This window comes from Schistocerca piceifrons, chromosome 7 (assembly GCF_021461385.2).
Source record: "Schistocerca piceifrons isolate TAMUIC-IGC-003096 chromosome 7, iqSchPice1.1, whole genome shotgun sequence".
NCBI classification, from domain to species: Eukaryota; Metazoa; Arthropoda; class Insecta; order Orthoptera; family Acrididae; genus Schistocerca; species Schistocerca piceifrons.
Window position 1 is genome coordinate 439662745 of NC_060144.1, and position 27350 is coordinate 439690094.

The 27350-nt window shown below is 40.0% G+C and overlaps 1 protein-coding gene across 2 annotated transcripts in view; it reads left to right on the forward strand.

Moving 5' to 3' along the window:
* Positions 1-27350, forward strand: part of LOC124805178 (vascular endothelial growth factor receptor kdr-like) — a 511639-nt gene that overhangs the window by 200130 nt on the left and 284159 nt on the right. The window contains exon 1 of one of the 2 annotated variants that reach the window (XM_047265666.1): positions 16224-16344. The exons of the other annotated variant lie outside the window; for it this stretch is intronic. Coding sequence (XP_047121622.1) covers positions 16293-16344 — 52 coding nt within the window. The 5' untranslated portion in view covers positions 16224-16292. Of the gene's footprint in view, positions 1-16223; positions 16345-27350 lie in introns of those variants that run through there. 2 annotated transcript variants of the gene reach the window in all.

A 27350-nucleotide genomic window follows, 5' to 3' on the forward strand; every position in this document is an offset into this window, starting at 1 on the left:
CTTAATTCCTGATTTAAAAACAAAGAAAGATGAAGATCTGCATTTTGAATCATGTCAGTATGGCAAGATGAAAAGAAAACTGTATAATTCAAATTTGAAATCAAGATCAAAAGTCTCTGTTGAATTTATTCAAGTAGATTTTAGCAGACGGATAAGAAAACCATCTCATAGAGATGCATATTTGTACATGCGTTTAAAGGATGATTGCACTTTGTACAGATTCATATACTGTCTTAAAACCAAACATTATAATTTTCCTATATTGTTGAAATTTCAAACACCGATTGAAAGACACACTGGAAACAAAATCAGAGTTATGGGAATTGACAATGGAACAAATTTGTAATCAAGCAATTTGAGGATTACTTCAAACAAAATTGGATAATACATGAGAAAACAAGTCTCTATACACCACAGCAGAATTGACCAATTGGGTTATAAAACAGTTTCATTGTTGACTGTGCACACACTTAGTTATTGAGTACAGACTTGTCGCATGAATTATGGCACAGGCAATAAATTGTGCTGCATATGTCTTAAATCAATGACCATGCAAAGCAAACAATAATGTTACACTGTATGAAAAATAGTTTAAAAAACTTCTATTCTTGATTTAAAAAATAAAAAATAAAATAAAAAAACGAGAAGCTTGGATCAGCAGCATATGTATATGTGCCTGATCAGTTTAGATCCAAAGGGGAAAGTAAATTAAAGAAATTGATCATGGTTAACTATGATGGGTATAGTACCATTTACTGCGTCTACAATCCTGAGTAAAAAAAATTACAATCACCTGCAGTGTCTCCTTCAATGAAGAAGAAACTCATGGTTTAAACATGGCACAGAGATATGCTGAATTTTGCCTAGGAGACCACGCTGCAGAAGATGTTCAAGGGGAATCTGAAAGTGATGACACCAGTGTATAAGTCAAAGAAAATGAAAGAATGAATCTGAGAGATCAATCTAATCTGCGAGCAGCTGCTCTCTTTTGGTGCCAAGATGTACCCTGTTTTTCTATTATCTTTAAACATCAAACTTTTGCAGAAGCAATGGCATCACAAGAGTCATCCAAGTGGAAGTGAGGAATGGAAAAGGAAATGGCATCTCTGAAGAAGAACAATATTTGGGATTTGATAACATTACCACACAATTGCAGGCAGTTGGATGTAAGGGTAGATCTACCATGTGAAGCAGAGTTCTGAGGGGAAAAGTGACCGACTTAAAGCTATGTTATGTGCAAAAGGCTGTTCACAATGAGAAGGCATCAGTTATGAAGAAGTCTTCTCTTCTGTTGTCTGATATGACTCAGAGTTTTATTAACTGCAGCAGCTCCACAAGATATGGGAATCAGGCAGTTTGATGTCAAGACTACATTCCCCAATGGGAATTTGAAAGAAAATGTATACATGGAGCAACTCACAGTGTCTGGCTTTGAACAACTGAATGCAGACAAATGAGTGTTCCATGTTTTAACAGATGACACTGACGTCTACCTGGCACTTTATGTGGATGATGACTTGCGCATCTGTAAGCCTCCAAAAATATTGGAAGAGATTTTGGCAACAATGGGAAATTACTACTGGCAATGGAAAATACTTCTCTGGACTGGAAATTGAACACAACCATTCTGCAAAAGAAATCTACATAGAGCAGCAAGGCTCAGCAGTCATGCACACAGAAGTTCAACACAGATGTTTCAAAGCAAAACTCCAGCCCTTTTTATGCTGAAACCATGATGCACAGTGGATAATCTCCTGAAAACCACCACAAGGTAAAGGAGATGGGCAGCAAGGTCTATCAACTGGCAGTCAGCAGCTTAATTTTTCCAGAAACTGCCTCAGAGTCAGACACTATATTTACTGTGACTATGATGATTAGGTTTCTACATTATCCAGGTCTTCATCATTGACATGCTGATAAAAGGATTATGAAGTATCTGCCAGGTATAAAGGACCTGGTCATAAGGTACAAAGCTGATTCTAATAGACTGATGTAGACCATGCTGATTTTGCTATTGACTGACACATGTCGATCTATAACAGGCTATGGGCCGTTGTTAGTAGCTGGGCCTGTTGCATGGTGCTCACATAGGAAGAAATGTGCAACTGTATCAACAACAGGGGCCTTATACTTAGGAGCATAAGATGCTGCTACTGAAGTTGTTCAGTTGTGTGGTTGTTTCAATGAACTTGGTTTTCAGTTCGAAAAACCAGCCCCGCTCTGTCCACAATCAAAGTGCTATTTGCTTGATTAAAAACACAGAACATCACAAATGTACCAAACACATAGACATTAAATACCATTATACTCTTGAACATTTTGAAAATAATGAGATGTAAGTTTGTTCTTATTTATTTATTAAATCTTTAACTAGGGACAAATTCACATCAGGCAGAAACAAAATAATATAAAACAAGAGAAGAAGTGTTGACAAGAGTGAGCGTGTTGTATTGCATGTTGTTGATGACCTTATTTTCAACATTTTTAATGTGTTCGCACCAGTATTTATGTTTGTTCTGTGCATGACCACGTTCTGTGACATTACAAAAATATATCTTTGGTTTTCTTATTGTGGTTATGGTGTCACTTTTTGATTTTAACAAAAAGTGCAATTTGTTATTTAACTTTGCTTTAATTCACTCTGCAATTTTCAGCACAACCTAATTATGAGACACCTATACATATATTTCAAATGACTGAAATTAATTTGTAATTAATTAACATTAATCTAGCAAATATTTGTAGGTCCTTTCACTCACTTCACCTCTTTATTATACTCCTCCTGTCTTTCCTTGTTTTGCATATTATTATAGGCAGTTCTTTTAATCCTGTTCCTTATATTTTTTACATTCTTTGTCTTTTATTACATTGTAGCCTTCCTTTCTCAGCTCTGGGAAGAGGAATATTATAAATGAGGGATAGGAGTCTGGAAATAAAATTCTTAATATGGATTAATAATGTACAGAAGACACTGAATAGATTTTTAATTATTACTATTATTATTAATCTTTTCTCACAGATATGCAACAGCTTTAGTTGTTTTAAAATTACTGATCTGATTCATAACATGCTGAAGATGGAAAATAAAGAGATATTACAATGGGTTCTAAAATCTCTTTTGCACTGAGTTTCCCTGTCATTTGAAAGTGAGATCTTAGCTATTTCTTTTCCCCTAACATAGATTTTACCATCTTCATAGTGGAAGGTTAAATAAGATTTTTTATAATTGAATAGGCTTCACCAGACTGAGTTATCTGATTGCTGACTTGGAAAGATGCCTTGTTTACTTTTTAAGTCACTGTTTTTAAGGTTTGAACCATATCCATTTTTAATTTTAAGAATTTCTCATGCATTTGAATGAAGGATTCAACATTCCAAATTACAACATGTTTTAATTTGGACCATGAAGCTATTTAGCAAAACTTTTCTCCATATGACAACCTGAGGATTAAAATTATTGTTCAGGAATCCTAAAAATATATAACTTGCACCATATTTCCCATGCTTGTTAGCAACTACTCTGGTTTGATTTCTTGCAGAAGCACTAGTTGCCTTAATATCTTTTCAGGCAATGACTTTGTTATCAGTTTCATTACTACAGTAACTAACTGTGGAAAAACAGCTATAGCTATATGTGCATCTGTACTCTGCAAACCACCATGAGGTGCATGGCAGAGGGTACATCTGATTGTACCAGTTATTAGGGTTTCTTCCTGTTCTATTCACATATGGTGTGCAGGAAGAAAGATTGTTTGAATGCCTCTGTGAATGCAATAATTATTCTAATCTTATCCTCACAATGCCTACAAAGGGGGATTCTGGTATATTCCTAGAACCATCATTTAAAGCTGGTTCTTGAAACTTTGTTAATAGACTTTCTCATGATAGTTTATGCCAATCTTCAAGAGTATGTCAGTTCAGTTTCTTCAGTATTTCTGTGACATTCTCCCATGGATCAAACAAACCAGGGACCAAACATGCTAACCTTCTCTGTATACTTTCAATACCCCTTCTTAGTCTTATTTGGTATGGGTTGCACACACTTGAGCAATATTCTAGAACCAGTTGCACGAGTGCTTTGTAAACAATCTCCTTTGTAGACTGATTGCACTTTCCCAGTATTCTACCAACAAACCAAAGTCTACCACCTGCTTGTTAATAAGCACAAAGCAAAAGAGGGAAGTTCTACAGCAGATTGACTTAGAATGCCTTTTGAAGCCTTCACTCCATCCTGCAACAAAATGTCGAAAATTATTTCATGACAAAAATACAGTGGTAGCTATCTTTTAAGGCAGAATAAGATTTAAATAATGACTTATGTTGATAATTGTTAACAGTAAAACACAAAACTCACACAATTATTAGTACAAAATCATTAATACGAACAAGCATTCCCTTTTATATAAAAGTTTTCTGACGATAGATAACAAAATGATATCGACCACTGTGGATATGTATGCACTGTGAGACAGGAGAAATTTGCATTTTGAGTGGACTGCTACAATCGCACCTTGTGCAGTCATTTCCTCATTGCTGAGTTTGCTGTTTGGTCTCTGATAAGTACAAACGTACTCACTGTCTGTTCGAAGTTTTAAGCAGAAGAGAGGGATAGCTGTTACTCTATATTTTTAATTTTGCAGAAGCATAAATTTTTATTGTTCTTCAAAGTTATTTTCTTGGACGTAATGAAGAAAGGCAAATAAATTTCATAAAACCCTTCAGTGATCTCCAAGCAACCCCAGGTTTCTGTGGAATACAGTTTAAGAAATGCTGGTCTGAAGCATGATCCTTCGCCTAATATTTCTTCTCATAAAACTGGAGACATCATAAGAGGTTAAAAAATCCACATTGAAGTTTAAAACTCAATCAAGCCCAGCAGGCCAAACTGTTTATAAGTATCCATGTGTAACATTGATGGTTTGTATCGACCACGAAACTTAATGTCTGTGAACTCTAAGTGCTCTGTCGAGCCTCCATCTTACTTTACTTTAGTCAGTTCTTTGTTATACTTCATTCTGTATGGATGCAATGTCAAGTGTAAATATATATGAGCTACGACATATATGGAAATTAAGTTTTCTGTATCCTGATTACCGATCCCATTGGGTTGTGATGTCATCTGACTGTGTTCTAAGATTATGGCATGTCGTTGAGCGTCCCTACCTCACACATACTCTAAGAGTACAGATTGGCACCGGCATCTGTTATGGTGCCTGTAGTGAGGAATAGTTGGCACTGTTTGCTTTATGTAGTACTAAGCTCCATAACTTGTCTAATTTTAGTCACTCTTCTCATTTATTAAAGTTGTTTTTATGGTTTGGAATTTCTATGACCTCTCTGCATATTCTAGCATAGTAATCACTGGTTCTTGATAAAACTATAATATTGGATCAATGAATCCAGCGATTCATTGCTCTCAGTACATGATTTTCTGGTAATAGTGTAGGAACCATGTCCATAAATCTGAATAAATTCTTAAGCAATGAGTGGCTTGGGTAATGGTAGTTTACATTTAAATTAGCTAGAATGCAAAATTTTTATTCATATCTATGCTGGAATGGGTACAATTCTAAATAATAGGGAAAATGAATAAGGTATGATGGTAATGACAAGTATTTTGTAACAAAAATGGTTAGGCCTAAAAGCAGTCTAAGAGAAAATAAAGAGTTCTCTAAACACTACATCAAAATATTCATTATCTCAGCAACAAGTGCATATTATTACAGCTCACACAAGCTGAGGAGAATGCACATGTTGTCATTCTCACAGGACATGTTCAGTCTCAAACCTTAAAAAAATGTTAAAATAAACAGTTATGCTCTGGCAATAATTTCAACCAAACAGAACAGGGAAGTTGGAAAACTGCATTGTAATTTTGAAGACAATCTTCAGTTCACAAAACTCAATTTCATCACAGAACTTAGTGTTGAAATTACACCTAAAATATCAACAATAAAGCTAGTTGCAAATAAAGTGCTCCTGATTGTTGTGGCATTGATAGGTCACATCGACCACGTAAAGCATGGTCTTTGAACTCTAACTGCTCTGACAAGCTGCCATGTTAATGTTCCAGTCAGCCTTTGTACCTTGTAAAGTGTACACGTGAATCTTTCTTTGTGCTGAAATACATATATGTATAAACATTTATGGGAACAGTTGAACCTATGCTAGAGGCCTTCAGGGCTCTAAAGACAGTGTTGGCTCACGCCGTCGTTCTCACTCATCCTGATCCGTCTGCAAAGTTGTTCATCACTACGGATGCCAGTGAAATCGCGGTCGGGGCAGTATTACAGCAACACAAAGGCGACACGGTTTCACTCCTTCATATAGAACTTCTGGCGGTCTATGAAGCCGTCAAACACTTTCACCCTGACATCGAGGGCCATTCTCTCTTCATCCTTACTGACCACAAACCACTGGCGGATGCCTTCTGCAACCTTCCCGAGAACCCACCCCCTCGGCTTTTCTGCCACTTCGACCTGGTCTCTCAATTTACTACGGATGTACACTACATCAAAGCCACGGAAAACATCCCCGCTGATTTCTTTTCGTGGATCAATACTGTCTCATGCATCATCGATTTATCCGACCTCGCCGCTCTCCAGGCCTCTGACGAGGAATCTCAAGCTCTCCTCATGGATCCCCAGACATTGCTTGTGTTTACCAAAGTTACCAAGTTCCCCAGCATTTTGGACGAAGTGTAGTGCGACTCTCCTACTGGCACTCTGTGGCTGTTGCTCCCTCCCATGTTGGGCCAACAAGCCTTTAACGCCTTGCATAACCTTGCCCACCCTGGCATTCCTGACCCCCCCCCCCCCCCCCCTTTGGCAAGTCTGACATTCGGCAAGGATGTTTTCATCATGTACCTATCAACCTTATTGGGCCTCTGCCACCATCAGAGGGCCACAGATATATTCTCTCCACAATCAACTGCATGTCTCATTGGGTGGAAGCTGTTCCTTTACCCAAACTCACAGCAGAAACCATGGCCAAGGGATTCATCTCATCGTGGATCGCTAGGTTCGGTTGCCCGTCCACCATCACCACTGACCAGGGTCAACAGTTAGAGTCTGCACTTTTCACGATTCTATGGAAGCTTTGCGGTATTAAAAAAATTCATACAACAGCCTATCACCCACAAAGCAACGGTTTAGTGGAACGATGGCATCACACCCTTAAAACAGCACTCAGGGCCGGCACTTCTTTGAGTGTTACTCGGTCTCCGTTCGACCTATAAACCTGACTCACAGGGAACCATCTCTGAATTCGTTTTCAGCAAGAACCCGGTTCTACCTGAGGAACTTATCCTGCCATAAGCACCTGAGGATTTCCCCACTTCCCCAGACTTTATTAGTAGAATGCGCACCCACTTTAGACACGCACGGCTACACCCGCCTGTCAGTCATACCCTGCCAGACACTTACATGCCAACCGCACTCAACACATGCTCCCACATTATGCTCAGGGATGATTCAGAACCCCTGCAGCCCTCATATCTCGGCCCCTTTTAAGTACTCCGGAGGGGCAAGACAACGTTCAACATTATGGTTAAAGATAGCCCGCAGACCGTTTCGCTACACAGGCTCAAGCCTGCTTTCATGGACTCCGACACCCCTCTGCCATCCCAGTCGGACCATCCAGACGAATTTTCCATTGCTGAGCCCGATAATGTGTTAGCTCATCCCATGGTAGGGTCTTCTCCTTCCGATGATTTGTCACCACAGTTTGCGGGTTTCTCAAGCATGTCGTCATCAACTCCATGTGCAGGTTTTGATCATATTTCATCTTCTGGAGAGACTTGCTCCCTGACTTTCAACTTGTGCTGCAATATACCATCTAACCATGATGACGATGTGTTGCTTTCGATGACCTGTGCTTGTGCTCTTTACAGACACTGTAGACTCGACACTCAATGAGGAACTAGATGTCAAGATAGTGCATGGCCTGTCCCTCCCCCGAGAGTGCAATCCATCAGGAGCTTGTGCGTTCATCTCCTCAGATGGCTCAATCTGCATTAGGGGCAGGCATGCACGCATGCCTCACCCCTCCCCACACCTCTACTCCCAGGCCGGTCGACGCGTCATCCATCCCCGCTGGCTGTCTGTTTACAATGTGGGCCTGCAGCCCGCCACCACGCCTTTGCACGCCGCCCTCACTGAGATGGAGCTTCCAGTCGTGTGCCTGTCACCTCGTCGCCCTACTCACTCCAACGCCAACACCCACATGACCTCCCCTCAGGCCTCACAGGCCGTACTCCATACTGCGCGGGGGGGGGGGGGGGGGGGGGGGGGGGGGGGGGGGGGGCTGTGTGGCATTGAGGCATTGATAGGTCACATTGACCACGTAAAGCATGGGCTTTGAACTCTAACAGCTCTGACAAGCTGCCATGTTAATATTCCAGTCAGCCTTTGTACCTTGTACAGTGGTACACATCTATCTTTCTTTGTGCTGAAATATATGTATGTATAAGCATTTATGGGGACAGTTTGTTGTGTATACAGTTATCTGTATTCCTGTTTCCCATACGGTAATAGGTCTGCACAGATCACCTAGCAGTACAGTTAATGGTATTGTAATGGTACAGACTAGTACGCTATTCGATCCTTATATTTAATATAAATCCTGATATACAGTTCACAGGAACTTTTTGAGGTTCATAGTTTTGATGTTTTACCAGTTTGCAATTGTAATATTCTAAATATATACCATCAGATATTAAAATTATTATTCTTTGTATAAAAAATTGATTTTGGAAAGTTCTAGAAAGCACTGTAACAACTTTAAATTAACTTTAAGATATTTACACAGTTTTGTGAAACATTTGACTGAATTAATCTGTGAAACTTACGTAAAAGATTCACTGTGTAATTAAAATGTGAATTCACTTTATTCTGTACTAATTGTTTATGAAATGTATTTCTCTAACTTTTTATCAAAAGGTGTATTGCTAACAGAATTCTGCATCTGTAAGAATAGTAACCCCACTTTACAGTAACAATTCCTGTATTCAAACTGTCAAAAATTCATAATTGTTAATTGTGATTCTAATTACGCACTCATCTAACCAGTACTATGTAATATGGTGATTGTTGTCTCTTACTTATATAACATCCGTAAATACAACTACAGAGTTGTGGTGCTCAGTTAAAATGTCATAAAATAATGTATTAACAATGTATGCCGGGTGTCAGCCCCTCCTACACTTCAAATCTAAAATTACTATGGGCCTATGCAGTAATCAGGGTGGTAGGCAGCTAAAACCTTGGGATTGGGGCTGTACTTATTTTGCACCCCAAGTGACTTTAGCAAATGCTGCACTTAGATCCCAAACGGCTTTATTGCTCATGGACAGTTGGAAAAAATGCATTCTGGAGATGGACGAGCAAGAGTGTGGTATGCTAGTGGATTTGGAGCAGTGAGGAACTTACATGTCTGATGCACCATGGGGCACTTCCACTGGATGGTAAGTGGCAGTTCCCCAGCCTCAGCAAGAGACTGGGCATGGGGCTGGTCCAATAAGCACCTATCATCAGCCTAATCCCCTCATGCTGGATCGCATCAATGATCTTCAGATAACATGGATTTACTGATCCATACTCCATAATCTAGCTGTGATTACATGAAAACCAGTGGATCTGTGGATAAGGCACTTTAAGATGTCCAGTGTCTTCTGGATCCTGGCTTTCAGGTACCTGAAGTGTGGTAACCATGACAGTTTGGAGAGAATAATGAGTCTTTAAAATGTAGAATGGCATCTCTCGTATAAAAGACATGTAAATTAAAAGCATGACAAGAATGATTAAAATAAACACACACACACATGTTTATCTCAAAAGATACAAACATTGTTCACTATACATGCTGAATGAAAGTTCTGCAAAGCAGTGTTCAAATTCAAGTCCGTAATCAACAGAATACGGGTCCCACTAATGAGCGCCTAGAACCGCTCAGCCACCCTGGCCGGCAGCAGTAGGTCAAGCATCTCTGTATCTTCATGGCTGCCAGATGAGGATACAATATTTCTCCTCTTTTTAACCAGTACTTAGGGACAGAAATGCCATGGACGGCACTTTTCCCTGTGCCAAATAAGTGCTGGAGATGCTGATAATCCAGCCAATGGCTCTGCCATCAAGAGATACAGGGATGGTGACAAATACCTTGTTTAAGAACAGCAAGATTTTCTGGGCAGTCAGCCCTGTGGCCCACCTCCACGAGTTCAGCAGGCACGTTGAGAGATATAGGTCATAGTGCAGTCTGTGATGTGGCTCAGTCTCCGCAGGCTTGCCTCCTGTGGCTTGTTATGAAACTGGACTAGTGTGAAGGTGGAGATTGTGCCACTGTATAAATCAAAGCAAGGGCGATTTTTTGTCTCGGGCATGTGTGAGATAATCGGATATGGCACTGTTAGAGGGTGTGGTGGTGACCTGTTGTCACAGCCACAAATGGTTACATTGGTAAACAAACTTTTTCTGGCCTCATCACTTTAAATAATTGGCACCCCTATAGCCTGTAACCCTGCCTGGGGTCCACCCCAAGGTACAACCAAACGGGTGAACCCAAATGTGGAAGACTAAGTACCTGACCTCATATTAAAAGTGTGTGCTCCCAATATAGTAAAGCCATTATCAACCATATACAACTAATCATTAAAAACTGGCATTTTTCCAGATGCTCTCAAAATAGCTAAAGTCTCACCATTACTAAAGAAAGGTTCCCCTGATTCAGTATCCAATTATAGACCATTATCCATATTAAGCATCTTTTCAAAAATCCTGGAAAAACTTTTTTATGACAGGCTTATAAATTTCATAAAAAACCACGCACCAATCAGCATTCAACAACATGGTTTTAGTAAATCTTTATCCACCCAGACAGCAATTTTTGAACTGTTGGACCACATACTGAAATCAATTGACCAACATAATATAGCTGCAGATATTTTCTTAGATCTCTCTAAAGCCTTTGACGTACTAGATCATAAAATACTGCTTGCTAAATTGGAAAGAAGAGGAATAAGAGGTGTGGCTCACAACTGGCTATGCTCTTACCTACAAAACCGCAGACAGAAGGTATCACTTCAATACGATATTAATGTACAGAATAAAATAAATAACACAGTTTTCCTCTCGGACGAAAGAACAATAAGATATGATGTTCCCCAGGGTTCTGTTCTAGGGCCATTACTTTTCCTCATTTACATAGATGATCTTGTTGAACGTATGAGCCCACTAAAAACTATCCTATTTGCTGATGATACAAACATAGTGTTGACTGGATCTAGCCCTGAATCCCTTCAGACAATATCAGATAACTCTATGAAAAAACTTTCTGAGTGGTTTAACAAAAATTGCCTAATTGTTAATAGTGGGAAAACTGTATGTATCAACTTCCATCTAATTCCCACATCCAGTCAAAAAACTATCCAAGTAAAGTTAAATAATGATAAAATTGAAATGTAAATGCAACAAAACTTTTTGGGTCTATGGGTCCAACAAAATTTAAAATGGGACACACATATAAACAACTTATCAAAGAAACTCTCATCATTGTGCTATGGACTACGAATACTAAAATCTACTACAAGTAAATCCACACTAATGCAAGCATACCATGCGCAGTTCCACTCGTTGCTCCGCTATGGAATCATCTTTTGGGGAAATTCAACTCGCAGCACAAATATATTTAAACTACAAAAAAGAGCACTGAGGATAATCTGTGGCCTCAAAAAGCTGGAATCCTGTAGATGTCAATTTATAAAACTTAATGTTCTAAGCATCCCATCTCTATTCATTCAAGAAACAATCCCATTCACCAGGGAATACCTCTCAAGAACAGGCAACTTAATCCAAAACAATGATATACACGCTGATTATACCAGAGGGCAATCTAATATCCATTAAATTTTTTGAAGGACATCATCGTACCAAAAATATATAACTCATCTGGGTGTCGTATTACACAATAAAATTCCAGAACAAATAAAAACTGCTCCAGATCCAATATTTAAAAATAAACTAAAGGAATTTCTGACAAAGCACTGTTTCTATTCAGTACAAGAATTCCTGGAAATGAAAAATTATGAAGTTCCTTTGTAAAATACTGTGATTAAAGCAAAACATTCTGTAGGCAAAATAATAACCTTATTTCTACTATACACAACTATGTGTCAGTTTCACTTCCCAAAACCTTTCAACTTGCTTTTTTAATGTACAAGTACACATTCTATTGGTATTAAAACTTAATTGTCTGTGAAATCTCAATGTAAATTTCATGTTTAATGTAGTTTTTAAATGACATTGTCCTTCTGTTGTGTTTCCAGTTGACATTTTCACTATTCTGTAATCTCAGTGATTATTTGCATAAATTTAAAGTAGCACTACATTGCCTACATGTTTCTTAGTTCCCCATGTAAATTGTTTGTATTCTCTGTATGTGAAGTTACTATATTCATCAATGAACAATTTTGTGTACATTTTTTAAAATGATATTTGTTAAGAAAAATGACTTGTCCTATATCATGTGTACTTTGTACAATATGTGATCCACAGGATAAATAAATAAATACAAATACTGCATAGTAATACAGCGTTGACTGTGGCCTGTGGCCACTCTGGATTGCAGATTCAGCACCTGTGTAGCAGTTCTACTAATGAGCCATACCACTTCTGAGTTTAATGCTGGGTCGGAAGGAACAGTGGTTAAGTGGTATGGACAACATCCAAGGCTGATTTTTTAAACTCAGATGCCACAAACTGAAGTCCATTGTCTGAAACAATTGTGTGGTTTGATCCCTCTATTGTAAATGTGTTTTTGAAGGCCCAAGTCATTGCAAGGGTAGTTGTTGAGGACATCTTGGCTACAAAAGGAGAAGTTGGAGAGAGCATCCACCACCAACAGCCACAATGCACCTTCGGAGGTTCTGGCCTAATCAACGTTCACCCTCTCCCAAGGGTGCTCAGGTTCTGGTCATGGGGAAAATGCTGTGAAATAGCTGCCTGATTCTGGACACAAGCATGACAAGAGCAGGCCATTATTTCAATTTTTGTATTTACATCTGTCCATTATTTATGAACAGCTCTGGTAATTTTTTTCTTATGTATGTGAATAGTGGGCAAGAAGATTTCATTTTAAACTACTAGATCATGCTCTTCAGGCATAATGCAAAATACCCACAGCTAATATCACTCAAGCGCTTCAGTAGTCTAAAGTAAACAATAACAATAAATGTTAGCAAGTTATGGCTTTAAATGAGAAACACATTATTATCTTTTCCTGACAACTCTCAATTATATCTGGCAAAATTTTCTAAAGTATCAACACACTGATTTTTTATAAATCAAATGAGGGATATTAGTACTGACAATTTATCAGAGGTAAAATATTGATATACCCAACATTTTGGATTATCAATACATCAAAAATTATTGTTACTTGAACAAAGCTGTTCATTTTGAAAACTGAATCAGTTATTATTTCAGTTTGTTGTATGAGAGGCCTGTCATTTTTTATTCACAAATGTAATACAATAGCTCAGTGAAAAGCATGTCAACATGTTGATCATTTATAGGATTGTCTTCTGCATTACTTATTGCTTATATTCATTTTTACAAAAGGTGATTTGAAGTCAACTCTGTGTGCAATATCTCCACCCCCAAAAACACATTTTAAAAATAGATGTATGTAACTTCTTCTATGAAGTACAAGAAGTTATTAACCAGATGTGATTTGAGTTTGCATTTGAAATTAACTTTGTCATCCATTACACTCTTCACATGACTGGCTGCAAGAGACACTCACTAAACTTTTTGCAGATCTTTCCTATGGATTATGCGAAACAGTAATGCTGAAAATATAATAATTTGTAGTGTCAAGTGTTCCATATTCCTTGGAAGGGCAGACAGTAATGACATCCACAATTTAGTAAACCTGCATGCACAAGTATAATATATAGCAAACAGAAACATGGTTGTGTCTGTGCACCACTTGAAGTACTGGTATCATACACATCAGTTTACCAGTTAGTTAGTTACATGTTCCATGGATCATTTTGCACAACATATCATCATGATGTGGATCGGGTCATTTTACATTCACATTGCAAATTAACTTGCACAAATGATTACAATTTGAACAGTTCTAAGATGTTGTTGTTTTTACTTTTATTTATTTATTTTACAGAAATAAAAAGTTATACAGGTGTAAGTTAGAAATTACTATGCACCACCTTTTACACTTTAAACTAATGGAAATTCTTCTACTGAATAGAAGGAGTTGTCAAGGAGAAACTATTTCAGTTTGTTCTCAAGTTTTACTTTGCTGCCTATCAGACATTTTATGTCACTGGATAAGTGATCAAAAATTTTTGTTGCTGCATTGTGCATCCTTTTTGTGCTAAAGACAACCTTTATGTAGAGTAATGAGTCATGTTTCTTTCTGGTATTGTAATTATGTATAGCATTATTCCTTTTGAATCATAGAGGATTATTTACAACAAAGTTCATGATGGAGTAAGTATACTATGAAGCAGTAATCAGAATGACCAACTCCTTACCCAGAGTCTACACTATGATTACTCCTGCAACATCTTTTTGCACAATGAAAACTTTCTTTCTTGCCACAGAACATCATTCCATATGACATTATTGATTGAAACTGTGCAAAATATCTCAACTCATTTCTCTCTTTCCAAAATTTGCAATGATTCGAAGTACAAATACAGCTGAACTAAGTTGTTTTAGGACTTGTAAAACTAGCTTTTTCCAGTTTAAATTCTCATCAGTGTGGATACCTAAGAATTTTGAAGTTTTCACCCTATTTATTATTTCCGCATCATGAGTTACACTTGCCACTGGTCTAGTACCCCTAGCGTGCTGAACTTAATGTCATTTTAAAATTGAGGGTGAGACCACTGGTAGAAAACCAGTCAATGACGCTTTTAAGAACTTTGTTTGCCATTCCTTCTGTTTCTGTTTACACACTTGGATTGATTAAATTACTAGCGTCAAAAAAACGAATTCTGCTTCTTATATGTCAGACGGAAGATCGTTTACATATATGAGGAACAATAGTGGACCTAAGATCGAATCTTAGGAAACCCCGTACGTGTTTCTCCCAGTGGGAATTATGTAGAAATAATTCAAAAGCCAAGATCGCTTAAACACTGTTTACTGGATAACCGGTTTCGACACACTAAAAGTGCCATCATCGGATCTGAATGTAGATTAACATTTACAAACCGTTTGGATAATGTTAATCTACATTCAGATCCGATGATGGCACCTTTAGTGTGTTGAAACCGGTTATCCAGTAAACAGTGTTTAAGCGATCTTGGCTTTTGAATTATTTCTACAACAGAGTGATTGCCCCACTACACACGATGTGTTCACTGCAAAAAGAGAATTATGTCACTGGGCTATATTGGTTGAACCACTAAGTACAGTTCTCTGCATTCTTTTCGTTAGGTACGACATTATCCATTGGTTGGCTATACCATCAATCCCATAACACTTCAATTTATCAGCGAAACCAGACAGTTAAGGGGCTTACATAGGTCGCAAAAAATACCAACCGGCGCTATTTCATTGTGTAATTCTCGTAAAATCTGACGAGTTATGTCCAAAGATAATTGTACCTATTTTTTACTAAACATCAGCATCAATGGTTCGCCTGTCTGTTTGCTTTTAGAACAGCAAAAATATCATCACAACCGTGGAGGTATATACTAATATCTCTACGATCAAAATATACGTAAGTTCAAATCCTCCGCTTTATTCTTTGGGCCTGCAGTGTTCGATGTTATTCTCGATCGATGTCTGACGATGGTAGTTTCTACAAGCAAGCAGTTGAACAACTACTAAAAGAAATTACATTTTATTCATTGTTAAGCGATGAACATCCCCATAACATTTCCAATATATGTCAATTTTTGGACGTTTAGGGAAGTGAAAGAAAAGTATTACTCCAATCTGAAGACGAATACATGGCGTGTTACTATACTTAAGACAGCGAGAAAGCTCCTTGTTACGTCATATCTACAAATTGTCCAACTGTTCTGAGATTATTTAAATACACTACTTCCACAGTCTAACATAATAGACTGTGTTTCTTCTTAATTATTCAGAAACGTATAATCGCATTGGCTGTGGAAGTCGTACGAACTCAGTAACACGGGTGGTATCGCTTCCCGTTTGAACTCTTTGGCACAAAGTGGTGGGGACATACGAAAGTCCGAAAGCGACGTACACTGCGCGGAGAAAATTTGACACGAGTGGACGCGGTGATATGTGCGTGCAATGGCCCTGTCAAAGTGTTTGTTTACATTGGTGCTGCTAGCTACAGTCACAGGTACTGTCAATGTTGTTGTGAGTAATAAACATTTTTGCGAACGCAGAGTAAGACAAATGTGCTGCAAAGTGGATTAACAAACTAGTTTATTCTGAAAGGCGTAGTTTCAATCGCCGTAGTGCAGTTTTATTTTATATGTGTGTTTTACACCATTTCATTCTCTTGATGGTTTTTAAAGCATCGGCACACCTTTCCACCAGGATTTTCGTTAATGTCAATGGTGCAACAGAGGTGTTCTTTTTATAGTAGAAGGAATTTTTTCTGTCAAACTATTTTAGCTACTTTAAGATGAACGAAATCATTTACCAGATTTCGAAGTATCTCTTCTGCAATACGTACATTCCCTGCTTTCCTCCTTTGGCTCCTACAGTGATTTTCCTTAAACTACTTGTCTCCGTTATGATCGTTTATGCTTCATTTTATAAAGGTTTGAGTTAAACGTATACATCATTCTTTTGCTTGATTATTTGTATCTCCTGTCATGAAGACTTGCCTGTTGTGAGGGATCAAACTACTCATTTGTCAGCGGACTAAGACGACAGATTTAATGTAACACAACTTGTGGATGTGTTCAGAAATAGCGCCTGTGTAGACTGTAGGGTGTGAAACCACATGCTGTTCATGTCTTCATGAAGTGAATACTTAGAAGTAGTAAATAATAGGCATGTGAAGACTTATTAGGGACAGGACTCCCATGTTTTCTCCAGTGATTCAGTCCTGGAGGTAAGATTAGATGGGCAACATATACGATTGCTATTTTCCTCATCGTAAAAACAAGAGACCATGAGAAACAGCATTCGCTTCCGTAACGTTTATGAAAAGCGGCACAGAGTCTGGCGCGAAAAATCCATCATGGCTAATTTGCTACGGTTTTTAATTTGATTTTATAAGTGCGTACTTATTCCTTCATGTTCTGTTGCTGCGTTTCATAATGTGCTTGTCTTCGGCGTCAAGTGATACCACTTCCTGCGCCTTATCTAGACTCTGTTCTAACTGCCGGGAACAGCTGTGCCAAGAGCTTCGTTTCTCATCTAGCTCCTTGTAGAGCTCTGATTTTTTTTCTTTTTTGACGAGCATATTTATTTCAGCGCCGGTGTTTTCTTGTTGCTCAACCACCATTCCCGAACAGTCACCTATTTCGCTAGTATGCCGTTATTGTTGGAGATACGAGAGCTCCGTGGAATGGGCTTTTGTCTAGGTAGTTCCGAAATTGAAAATAGTGGCATTGCAGATGAAATACAGCCTGAAAGCAAATTTAATTTTGGATGTAATCTCTTAAACGAAATCGCGTAGCCCCTACCTAGAGAAATCCTTCACACAGTAAGATTTTCTCGTCCAGAGTAGTTATCACGTTTTATGAATATATTATACTGAGGAATCTACAAACTTGCAGTTGTAGGAAATAAGATTTTTTACTTTGTAATGGGTTCTCCGAAGACGAAAGCTGAGCAGATATGGATCGGATTGTGCCGCTTTTCTTAAACGGAGCGCTTGCTTGTGATAATCAAAACCTAACATTCCTAACAACTTTAAACATGTATCAGCTAAGAATAACGCTAACTTATCTTCTAAACGTATTTCGTAACTGTTCGCCTTTTGCAGAAAAAAGGGGTGTGCTGTTTGTAGCACCGTAGTTATGCATCAGAAATTTTGCTTATAAACTGGTAATAGAGAGGTGGAAAATTAGCATTATTTGCTGTTGCAGTCGCTATGTTACACTATAACTGAATGAGCAAGAAGCGTTTCGGCAATAGGGTACATTGTTGTACCAATTGTTTATAGTAGTAAGCCACTTCCGAGCAACATCAACTGTGCGGGAAATATGTTGCACGAACGTTCTCTAAGTTATAAATATGCCACAAACTGTTCAGTTTTAACGTAGATGACATGTGCTAACTCGTTACGCCCAAGTATGTAAAATTAACAGGAAAAAAGAAAAAATGAGGGAGCGACGTGGGTAGCTTTCGATGACACACACCACTAGCTTCGCTTTCCTTCCGCGTATGAACCAAGTAACCCGGCGTGGTGGAATATGGGTTCCGTGGGATACTACACAAAGTGTGGCGATAGTAGCTGGAGCGGAAATATAAGGATGATAAGATTGTCTTCGACACAGAGGAAGTCCAAATATAACAACATAGACTGTGTACAATCATCAACGACTTTTATTGACTCGGGGGTTAATATTTAGAGGAAACAAAAACCTGATAAAATTCAGTGCGCCACTGCGTTTTGTTCAGAACAGACCAGGTAGATTACCCCCTCTACTATATTGGTATTTGGCCAGCGCCGAAAATAATCAAATCTTCGGTATCTCTTCCGTTAATCGAAGCTAGGGTTCCAGAAGTACGAACGATATTAATCAGTTGAGCGCGAGATTTTTGAGCGGCCTTTTTCGTGGCCGAATTTTACTCCCTATAGTTCACCCATTGAGCTTAAGTGGCATGTTTTCTTCCTCCCCCTCCCCACACAATTCTTGACATGGATACTCATGGTATAGACACGAAGTGCTTTGTTGAAGTATGTATCACTCTAGTCCTCGTCTCTAACGGGAACATACTTTTTGTGGCATCCAGCTAAAAGAACCATATGCTAACTGGAAACAGTGATATACCAGTAATACTTCCGGAATTATGCTCATCTGCACGCGGTCCTTCTGTAAGTCTGCGCTATCACATTGGCTTTCAACTTACCGTTACATCGTACTGAGAAATGGAACGCACAAACGTATCAACAAAATTTCGAAAACATACTTCTGATCCTTGTCTTCAGGAGAGTAATTTTAATATTTATTTATTTATTTACTTACTTTGTGATAAGGAGATGTGTATTCAGAAAGCATGGTGCCAGTGACTGCATCTGTATTAAACTTGATGTTTCTGTAGGAAGAATGTCATTTTGAACCATGTTACATAGAAACAACAGTTCCTGGTAGAGCGCAGCAACGTACTAGAAAATCATTTCTTATACAACAGTATTCGAGCATTATCGTTGAATATAAGGCGTTAGCACGGAGCTACGCCTATATTATGAACCACGTTAATGTGTAGGTAAGAGAGACAGCGACTGTTGTGTGCGGGATGTTCCAGCACAAGCGCGTCATTCCATTCGGCAAGAGGTTCTCCGGTAAATCCCCAGTGCGCAGCTAGGAAGCTGGCGAAGCACCGCACATTGCGTGACAGTGTTCACGTTACTTTTCCTTTACGTTCACTGGTATACAAGTAAACGTACGCTGACCCAGCTAGTACGGCGCAGTCCTGTCTAAGGTGGGATTCCCTTGGCATCATACCTTTGAACTGACTTACCTAAACAGTTGCAAGAGGACCTACAGTGTAAACTGACATTTTTCACATTAAAAGTCACTGCCCAAGTTAAAAGAAACGCCGTGACAGAAAAGTCGTACCAATCGATGATTGAACGATAGAGCTTTGGGTCCCTAGTTTGACGCACACATAGCCACCGAGGCATGCTGATACACATAGGACGCTTGTTCAGTGAGACAAGACAGTCAATGGCTCCTTTATGGACAACTTCTGGCAGTTGCCTACGGAACAAAGTTTGTTCCCAGGCGTACACGCCTTCGTTCCATGCCAATGGACGGCCAAGAATGTAGTTCTTCAGAGCTCCAAAATTGCGGAAATCGCATGGGAGAGAGATTGGGACACTGTGGAGGACGTGTAAGGGCTTCCCAGCGAAACTTCTGCAGCTTACTCGAAACAACCTAGGCAACATGTGAGCGTGCCCACATCTTCCATACATTCCCGATCTCTCCTCATGCAATTCAGATATTTTTGGAGCCCTGAAGAAAGCCTTTCGTGGCCGCCGGTTTGCTTCGGACGAAGAATCGCACGCCTGGGTACAATCCTTGTTTCACAGGCTACCACAAACATTCGTCCCTGAAGGCATTGACCGCCTTGTCTCACAGGGGGATAACAGTAATGGCGATTGCTTTTGAAACAAAAGTTTACCCACTTTTTTCCATCGGTCTCGTTCTTTCGACTGTCCCTTATAAATTCATATTTATTTTCAATCAAACTGATTTTAGAATCCTGAAATGAAATCGGCCCCTGCTTTTTAACTGACTGAGGTCGTATGAAAAAAGTGATGGATCCAAGCTGTTTGTGGCGCCTTAAAGCCCGTTTAATGACGAGTGATAAGAACGCCGTGCCAGGTGGCCAATATCGTGACGTCAGCTATGATTGAGTCCGCAGTGATGATGCCATCGCTGTAACTAGTCACATCGCGAAGATAGTGGCTTTCATCTTCCGTTTCAGAGTTATTGCTTGTTCATTGACATACACTACTGGCCATTAAAATTGCTACACCAAGAAGAAATGCAGATGATAAACGGGTATTCATGGGACAAATATATTATACTAGCACTGACATGTGATTGCATTTTCACGCAATTTGGTTGCATAGATCCTGAGAAATCAGTACCCAGAACAACCACCTCTGGCCGTAAATACGGCCTTGATACGCCTGGACATTGAGTCAGAGCTTGGATGGCCTGTGCAGGTACAGCTGCCCATGCAGCTTCTACACGATACCACAGTTCATAAAGAGTAGTGACTGGCGTATGGCGACGAGCCAGTTGCTCGGCCACCACTGACCAGACGTTTTCAATTGTTGAGAGATCTGGAGAATGTGCTGGCCAGGGCAGCAGTCGAACATTTTCTGTATCCAGAAAGGCCCGTACAGGACCTGCAACATGCAGTCGTGCATTATCCTGCTGAAATGTAGGGTTTCGCAGGAATAGAAACACATCTGAAATGTAACGTCCACTGTTCACAGTGCCGTCAATGCGAACAAGAGGTGAGAGAGACGTGTAACCAATGGCACCCAATAGCATCACGCCGGGTGATAACGCCAGTATGGCGATGATGAATACACGCTTCCAATGTGCGTTCACCGCGATGTCGCCAAACACGGATGCGACCATCATGATGCTGTAAACAAAACCTGGATTCATCCGAAAAAATGAAGTTCTGCCATTCGTGCAACCAGGTTCGTCGTTGAGTACACCATTGCAGGCGCTCCTGTCTGTGATGCAGCGTCAAGGGTAACCGCAGCCATGGTCTCCGAGCTGATAGTCCATGCTGCTGCTAACGTCGTCGAACTGTTCGTGCAGATGGTTGTTGTCTTGCAAATGTCCCCATCTACTGACTCAGGGATCGAGACGTGGCTGCACGATCCGTTACAGCCATGCGGATAAGATGCCTGTCATCTCGACTGCTAGTGATACGAAGCCGTTGGGCTCCAGCACGGCGTTCCGTATCACCCTACTGAAACCACCGATTCCATATTCTGCTAACAGTCATTGGATCTCGACCAATGCGAGCAGCAGTGTCGCGATACGACAAACCGCAATCGCGATAGGCTACAATCCCACCTTTATCAAAGTCGGAAACGTGATGGTACGCATTTCTCCTCCTTACACGAGGCATCACAACAAAGTTTCATCAAGCATCGCCGGTCAACTGGTGTTTGTGTATGAGAAATCGGTTGGAAAGTTTCCTCATGTCAGCACGTTGTAGGTGTCGCCACCGGCGCCAACCTTGTGTGAATGCTCTGAAAAGCTTATTTGCATATCACAGCATCTTATTCCTGTAGGTTAAATTTCGCATCTGTCGGACATCATCTTCGTGGTGTAGCAATTTTAATGCCAAGTAGTGTAGTTCCTGCGCTGAGTCGGCCAAATATTGCCAAGGCGTGTATAATTCTACAGAAAGTAGCAGTTTTCCTTACCTCGGCACACTGGCTATTAGAGATAGAGACAAGTTGTCTGATGGTAATATCAGAAGCATTAGGGAACTCCGGCCCCAAAACAAGGAATCAGCGACGAGCGCGCGGAAGTTTGTCCATTGAGCTGTGCGTACAGACTCGCGACAGTCATTGGCAACATACCAAGATTTTGCGCGTGGGTGCGGTGATTTTCTTCGACGATGTCAACTTTTTGCGATTTCTGAGGCAGGGAGACAAAACATTTTCCGTTAAAAGCGGGAAAAAGTGTTCAAAATTTTTCTTTTTCACCGCCATCATAGTGTACGCTTGTACAATGAGTTGATTCATGTACACTGTACACTACCAAAATTTAAAGCATATCACCTCACATTTCATATGTTTGTGCTAATAATAAATATGTAAAACAGTCGTGTTCGTCTTTTTTGAGTAGGCTAATCTCAAACTTACATACGAATTTGCAGGTAACTAGAATTTTGCTAGGGGTACCGCGAACGAAAAGAAGTTAACGAAAGAAATGTTACAATACGCTCTGGAAAAAGGTCTCAGTGATAGCTATGGATTACGTTGGAGCTACGCGGGAAAAGCTGGTGGTGCTGGTGTAAGGAAGTCGCAGTTCCAAGAAAAATGCCGCCAGACATGCAAAATATCAGTGCTTGGTGCAAGGATTCGCAGTAAATGCTCAACATAATGTTACGCTTTTATTGGAAATGGACGGAAGAATGCATAATTGCCATGTTATATGATTGAGAATCGATCATTGGAACTAGTAAAACCCGTAAAATATGTAGAACAATCTGTATGCAACAATCTAAAGCAGAACGACATTAAAATTACAAGAAACACATGACAAATAATGTACACTGGACGACTCACAAGGAAATGTCTGCGAAGATTACAGCTTACGCGCCACTCGTACGACCATTTTTTTCAATATTTCTCTTCCTTCAAGAACCTCACCGAGTAGGAGAACAGGTTGAGAAGATTCAAAGCAGAGCTGAATATTTTGTCCCGGGTCGTTTAGTCAGCGTTAGAGGTTCGCAGAAATAGTCATCGAACTCCAGTGACGATACGAGAGGCTATTCCTTGCGGAGAGGTTTATTGTTAAAATTCTGAGAATCCCTGTTTCAAGGGAAGTGATCTTCCTCCCGCCTGTGCAAGATGATCCCTTGATAATACAAACTTTCAGGGGGTGATGAAGAACGGTAAATGTATAAATGTAAGGTAAGGGACACTGGTCCGGAAAGTCCAGGTTGTTAAAGTTACAAGCTAAAATCGTTCTGATACCTCTGATTGTAGAATACGTGTACCGGTAGTGTTTTTGCTAAGATTGTAGAGAATTCAATTTCATAGGTGCTAGTACGGACCAAAACGAGGAAAAAATCTAGTAAACATTGGCTCTAAAACGCACACCTTAGGAGCTATGAGCACTACCTCATTCTAGATACAGTCAATTACATCTCTTCTACTGCAAGCTCTTTGCAATTACGAACAACCTACAGTATAGGATGCCGTAAACAATTGAGTTGTTCGTGGATACACCGTACACTAAACAAATGTGTTACAGAATCGTATTCACAATTCTGGTAAGTGCAGTGCATAGGTCTATATTGGTAATAGTTGAACGAGTTTGTGTTTTGGTACGTTTGTGAGATGCTTTTACGTTGTTGTTTCACCTTCGCACTTATCAGCGTAATACAAGCCTTTTATTGCACACGGGAAATGGCAGACGTGATCTTTAGCGATGGCTCACGTGTGCAAATCGTATGTAATTGCGAGTACGTTACATTAACTCTAGTAACAACAAAGAACTTGTAGAAGAGACGTTTTACATTAACAAAGGTAAGTGCACATGGCCCTTAGGGTATGTATTTATGTCATGCTTACTGGACTTTTTTTTCTTGCAATCCATTCTACCACCTCTTAAACTATGGAATGCTTTTGTAACACCCAGCATAATTAGAACAGTTGCAAAATCTTTTCATTTCCTGCTCCTTTCGGTTTCTTAGGTCCATCTTAATTGTTGTTGTTGTTGTTGTTGTTGTTGTTGTTGTAGTCTTCAGTCCAGAGACTGGTTTGATGCAGCTCTCCATGCTACTTCATCCTGTGCATGCTTCATCTCCCAGTACCTACTGCAACCTACATCATTCTGAATCTGCTCAGTGTGGTCATCTATTGGTCTCTCTCTACCCTCCACGCTGCCCTCCAGTACTAAGTTGGTGATACCTTAATGCCTCAGAATATGTCCTACCAACCGATCCCTTCTTCTGGCCAAATTGTGCCACAAAATTTCTCTTCTCTCCAATTCTATTCAATACCTCCTCATTAGTTATGTGATCTACCCGTCTAATCGTCAGCATTCTTCTGTAGCACCACATTTCGACAGTTTCTACTCTCTTCCTGTCCAAACAATTTATCGTCCATGTTTCACTTCTATACATGGCTACACTCCATACAAATACTTTCAGAAAAGACTTCCTGACAGTTAAATCTATACTCGATGTTAACAAATTTCTCTTCTTTAGAAACGCGTTCCTTGCCATTGCCAGTCTACATTTTATATCCTCTCTACTTCGACCATCATCAGTTATTTTGCTCCCCAAATAGCAAAACTCCTTTACTACGTTAAGTGTCTCATTCTCTAATCGAATTCCCTCAGATCACCCGACTTAATTCGACTACATTCCATTATCCTCGTTTTTCTTTTGTTGATGTTCATCGTATATCCCCCTTTCAAGACGCTGTCCATTCCGTTCAACTGTTCTTTCAAGTCCTTTGCTGTCTCTGACAGAATTACGTCATCGGCGAACCTCAGTTTTTATTTCTTCTCCATGGATTTTAATTCCTACTCCGAATTTTTCTTTTGTTTCCGTTACTGCTTGCTCACTATACAGATTGAGTAACATCAGGGATAGGTTATAGCCCTGTCTCACTTCCTTCCCAACCACTGCTTCCCTTTCATGTCCCTCGACTCTTATAACTGCCATCTGGTTTCTGTGCAAATTGTAAATAGCCTTGCGCTCCCTGTATTTTACCCCTGCCACCGTCAGAATTTGAAAGAGTATTTCAGTCAGCATTGTCAAAAGCTTTTTCTAACTCTACAAATGCTAGAAACGTAGGTTTGCCTTTCCGTAAGCTATCTTCTAAGATAAGTCGTAGGGTCAGTATCAGTACATCTAAAAGAAAATATTGGTTGGTGTAAGTAGATGTCAAACACCTGAGTAGCATGTGCTACAGCGGAGATAACGCTTGTTGCGAAGACCACGACTATGAAAATGTTCCAGCGTTGAGAATCACACCTGTGCAGCTGTCTCCCGTACGCGCACTTGGTCACGCTTGAAATGTAATGCAATTAGCGTTGCGCACTCCCTTCGCATGCCGGCCACCACTTGCCGTGTTTTCATTACGGCGGAGTCCACTGCGGCTGAGCGCCATCAGATCGTACACCTCCGAGGGGCCCCACCGGCATGGGCCCATACGTCTTGCGCTGGAGCGGCCGAAGCGGTCCCCGGGCTTTCAGGCGCCAAGTCCCGCACACTTTCCTCTGTTCTCGGAACGGATAGCTGCTGGTTCGCCCTGTATGCATGTAGGAATAAAACAGTTGGCGGTATGGACTCGTAGAGAAGAGACCGCTGAAAAGCTTCGTATTGTGCGTTGGCCGATTGAAGGTCGCGCTGGGTACTAAAATTTTTTAAATACTGCATCTTTAGTTCCCTATGGTATCTAAAGGTAACGCTCATAAAACTTCGTTTCATTAAATTAAGCTCTAACATATGCTAAGCATCTTGAATTTTAAGACGTGTTGACCTCAGATAGTGCTTAGTCAGTTGAACCAGTTGAAACTAGACTGGGAAGCAGTAATAGAGAAGGTAGCGAAACAGGCTTGTAGCCTATCTACGATGTTATTCAATCAGACCTTGAGCAAGCTGTGAAGGTAACCAGAGATAAATTTGAAAGGGAAGTTAAACATTCAGGAAGAAGTAAAAAAATTTGAGGTGCCGATGGACTAGTAATTCCATCTGACAGGAGACGTGGAAGAACTGTTGAAACGAGTTATGTAAGACTGGAATAACGCACACCTAGCTTCATAGATGAAAGTCAGTTGGACATGAAATTGTGCTGGCCAGTTTCATATCGTATAGGCTGGATAAGAACCTGTCTTCTAGCATTAAGTTTTATATCGCTAGAACAACGGAGCAACGCTAGTTCCTGCTGAAAAGGCACAAGGCTTTGTCTTCGAGAAGTGTCGCAGGATGGATGCGCAAAATTAAAGGCCTTCCTCACTTCAAAATTTTGAAATTTTTTTGTTCGCATGTCATGACATCTTTGGAAAGAGAACAAATTTTCGGAAACCCTCGCGGATTCCACAAACGCAGATCGCTCAAATTGCACTGTTCGTTCAGTGTAGATAAGGTGGCCGAGGTTGATGTCTCATTTCACTTTTGGGAAGTTTTCGATAACGTCTCGCTCCATCGTCGAATAAACAAAAATACGTGCTTATAGAATACCTCAGCGTCGGACACGCAAGATAATTGCATCAACACAGACCAGGGGTAGTCACTCTTTACTTACCGCCCATTTTTGTATCTCAGTTAAAATTGTCTAACGCTCACCGGTCCCACAGTAATGGTAATTTATAAAATAGGGAAGTAACTTCATAAAATTTATGAAGCAGAGTTACAGCAAGTTAATGGATCGAATAATTACTTACCAAATACTTTGTCAAAATTTTATGAGAACTTAATGCGGTCTTTAGATTCGTATACGTTCGGTTATTATTTCAAGTCTTTGGTGCGACATTACTGCCTTCGATTTGTATATATCTTGTTTTAGAGCGCCGAGGTAGCCTTGATTATCTTGCCACGGGCGAACGCTGCTCTTAGTTTGTCATCGACATCGTCCTTCCTCTACATTGACTAGCGAAACTACCACGCCACTCTTCTCCCCCCCCCCCCCCCCCAAACAACTATATCTCTCTCTCTCTCTCTCTCTCTCTCTCTCTCTCTCTCTCTCTCTCTCTCTCACACACACACACACACACACACACACACACACACACACACACACACCTGAGCACGCAAATACACGAAACACACTGACTTCTCTAACCGAATAATGGACGATGCCGAGCTTCTTTAGGTCCTTTCTATATGTCGCATCCAGAACGGATAATTCATAATGCTATATGAAATGGTGTTTCTTGTTCTTCAGTTTGCGAAATACTGCTGTGAAACTACTCATTCTAAGAAATAATCACATACTAC